Source organism: Ursus maritimus, unplaced genomic scaffold (genome assembly GCF_017311325.1).
Source record: "Ursus maritimus isolate PB19 unplaced genomic scaffold, ASM1731132v1 scaffold_24, whole genome shotgun sequence".
Lineage (NCBI taxonomy): Eukaryota > Metazoa > Chordata > Mammalia > Carnivora > Ursidae > Ursus > Ursus maritimus.
Genome location: NW_024424897.1, coordinates 24,859,128 through 24,862,500, shown reverse-complemented (window position 1 = coordinate 24,862,500; position 3,373 = coordinate 24,859,128). Strand labels below are relative to the sequence as shown.

The 3,373-nt window shown below is 58.9% G+C and overlaps 1 protein-coding gene across 1 annotated transcript in view; it reads left to right on the top strand.

The window, feature by feature from the left end:
• Nucleotides 1-2,498, top strand: part of DLX3 (distal-less homeobox 3) — a 5,030-nt gene extending 2,532 nt beyond the window's left edge. Inside the window, exon 3 of the mRNA XM_040639896.1 lies at nt 670-2,498. Coding sequence (XP_040495830.1) covers nt 670-1,017 — 348 coding nt within the window. The 3' untranslated portion in view covers nt 1,018-2,498. The remainder of the gene's footprint in view (nt 1-669) is intronic.
• Nucleotides 2,499-3,373: the final 875 nt, after the last annotated feature.

Sequence of the window (3,373 nt, the reverse complement as noted above, 5' to 3'; positions counted from 1 at the left end):
GCCCCCCCCCCCCCCCCCGCCGTGAGCCAGCCCCCGAGCACTCCTGGTGCTCCCCGTTCGTGGGGCATGGACCTGGGTGCCTCCGTGCCTGTGTGTATCTTCATAACCTGGGGTCTGAGTGTGATGCTGTGAGTGGGCACATTCCTGCACATGGCGATGCTGCCGTGGGTGTGTGTTTGTCTCTGTGGATCTGTGCGCCTCTGCGTCTGGGTTTCTAATGTGAACGAAATACCACGAACTGCCCATCCCCCACCTTATGGGCTGCCTTTTATTGAGTGCTTACTATATACCAGGCGGTCCTAAGTTCTTTATCTGTCCGAACTTATTTGAGCCTCATGATGACCCTACGAAGTAGGGGCTGTCAGCATCCCCATTTTGCAGATGGGGAAGGCGAGAACCTGAGAGGTTAAGTAACTTGCCCAAGGTCACACACTTAGTAAGCAGGCAGAATGGACTTTGGAGCCAGGCAGTGGCCTGTTTCCAATTGCGTTCTATCCCGGATAGAAGAAAGAGGCTGGCCCTGGGTCAGGACACCTGGGTTTTGCCTGGATCTTGTGTGTAACATGGGGTACTGGACTTGCCTTCTCTAGGCGGGGTCCTCTTGGGGTTTTCCCTAAGCATCCTGAGAGGCTAACTTGCTCCCCCTTTTCTATACGCCCTCCCGCGCAGGTGAAAATTTGGTTCCAGAACCGCCGCTCCAAATTCAAGAAGCTGTACAAGAACGGGGAGGTGCCCCTGGAGCACAGCCCCAACAACAGTGATTCCATGGCCTGCAACTCACCGCCGTCGCCCGCCCTCTGGGACACCGCCTCCCACGCCACTCCCGCCCCTGCCCGGAGTCAGCTGCCCCCGCCGCTCCCATACAGCGCCTCCCCGAGCTATCTGGACGACCCCACCAACTCCTGGTACCATGCACAGAACCTGAGTGGACCCCACTTACAGCAGCAGCCGCCTCAGCCGGCCGCCCTGCACCACGCCTCCCCTGGGCCCCCGCCCAACCCTGGGGCTGTGTACTGAGCACCCACCTGGCCTGAACCTCCCACGAAGGACCCGGGACCAGGCAGAAGGCGCCTCCGTCCTAGCCGACACTCAGGAATCATCGAGGAGCACAGGGGAAAAGGCACCCCTTTCCCCCTTCCCTTGCCCCTTTCTCCAGGGACCCGAGAGCTTCCAGATGAAATATGCATGGACCAAGGATGTCCCCTGAACCTCCCTCTCCCTGCCTAGGCGCTGGGGTCCCCCTCCAGATGTTGGGGCACTCCATTCCAGCTGGGACAGCCGTTCCCCTTCTGCTCCAGGAGCCTGGATTGGCTTTCAATGGCCCATCGCCTTCCAGCTTCTAAAACTTAGTGCTCGTTCCGCAGACTGGAGACCTTGGGGACCAGGGAGACTGCGGAGCGTTTGCAGGTCAGGCCTGGGCTGGGGACCTGCTAGGCCTGGTCCTTCCCAAGCCACCTGTGGCTCCCCACTTTCCGAGCATCCCCTCTGCCAAAAAAGACATTGGATATCGTGACCAGGACTCAGGGTGGGGACGTCAGGCAGCCCCCAGCCCGCACTTCTAGCCCTCATTTCAGATTTGAGGGCTAAACCAAAGAACGCCCCCCCTCCCCAAGTGAGGGAATCTTTTAATATCTGTGGCTTTAGAGGGAAGAACTCAAGGAGCCATCTCTCTCCTCTCTCCCCCTCTGGTCGGAGAGGGGCAGTGGGTCTCAGGTGTCTTTCCTAAGGACCCATTTCTTCTTCCGTGTATAGGACTTTGCACAACTTTGGTTTTAAAAGCTGTTGAAAACTAGGAAAACAAAGGGCATTGTTACCAGATAGGACCAGTCTCCCCTGCATGGGCACCTCTGCTCTGCCCCACCCCCACCCACCTCTCCCTCTCCTCCAGTAAGTTGGCAGTTCGGGCGCCAAACCCCAAATCTCCAAGGAAATATGCCAGGCAAGACAAACCCCAAAACATCCCCTTTCCGGTGACTTTGGAAACAGATTGCTCCCGCAGATGGAGAATGGCGGGTGAGGTGCACCGGGAGAGAGGGGAGGGCGACAGCTCCATGCCTTTAGGGGTGAGGGGGTGGCTGTCTGGAGGGCTGGCAGCGCCGCCCCTCCTTGGCCCAGACGTCCCCCCAGAGCTAACCTTCCTCCACCCTGATGTGGTCAAACATCGAAGAAAAGGGGAGGTAGAAGACTAACTATATATATATATATAGTATGTATTTTTTTTTTAAAGAGCAACAGAGAGAAGCGGCCTCCTCCCTACTGTGGTTTCCTATTTATGTCGTCCTTTCCTCCTGGACGTACCTGCCTGTGCATCGTGAGCCGAGAGAAACAGGGATATGGGCTCCGGCTGGATTTGGCTTTGGTGGGAGGTGCGGGAGCAAGCAGAGGCGAGGTAGATCTCAGAGTCCCACCCGAGGCGGGGGGCAGGAACGAAGCCAACTCCCACTCCCTCCCAGCCTTCTCATTTCTGCTTTCTTACTGGATCCATCTTTATATATAACGTTAATAAAAAAGAAGAAAATAACCACTGAGCTCTTTGAACTGGAGGCTGGAGGCTGGAGGCAGACAGCTCCTGGGGAGGGCCTGGGAGTTGGGGAAGGTGTTGGACACAGAGAGACTGCTGAGCCTCCAGGGGCTCCTGGGGGACTCAGAGCCCTGAGGATCCACTGCTGGGACTCTGGGCTCAAGCGCTGGCCTGGGCCTGGCCCCTGGTGGCAGGTGCTCCTGACCCTGTGGCTGCCCCTGACTTGGGCAGGTCTGGGTGGGTGGGAGGCTCCCAGCCGTGGCCTCCCTGACTCCACTCTGCTTGGCGGCTTGGCGTTCCTTGCCTGCCAGCCAGCTGCCTTCCGCCACTGCCACCGCAGCCGCCGCCAGGTCACCTCAGGGCTGCTCTTTGATCTTGGGCTCACACGCAGACATGCTTGCACACGCGTGTAAACCCCCTGCCTCCACGCCCAGGCACTCCCCGGTCCCTCACTCTCTGGTCCGTCCCTTCCAGCTTGGCGTGAGGGTGGGGCCTCAGGCAGGGGGAACACCACTGCTCCTGCAGCTGACAGGGACCCCAGCCCATGCTGGGGATCCAAGCGGGATGAGGGAGGCAAACAGACGGAGGGGGTTCTGTGTTTCCCTTCTCAGGCTCGGGCCCTGACTCAGAGCCTTCTTGCTACTGCCCCCCCCCCCAGATCGCCTGGGCCAGCATTGCTCCCACCCTCCCCTCCTAGCTGCTCACCTCCAAGACTGGAGACAGGGAGCTAGAGGTGCTGGAATGAAGGGAGGTGTGTGGGTGACACATGCTGGTGCAGGTGGGAGACAGTGTAAATGCGTGTACATGCCTGTGAGCTCCTTTTCTCTCTTACACACGTACCGAGACTCGTGG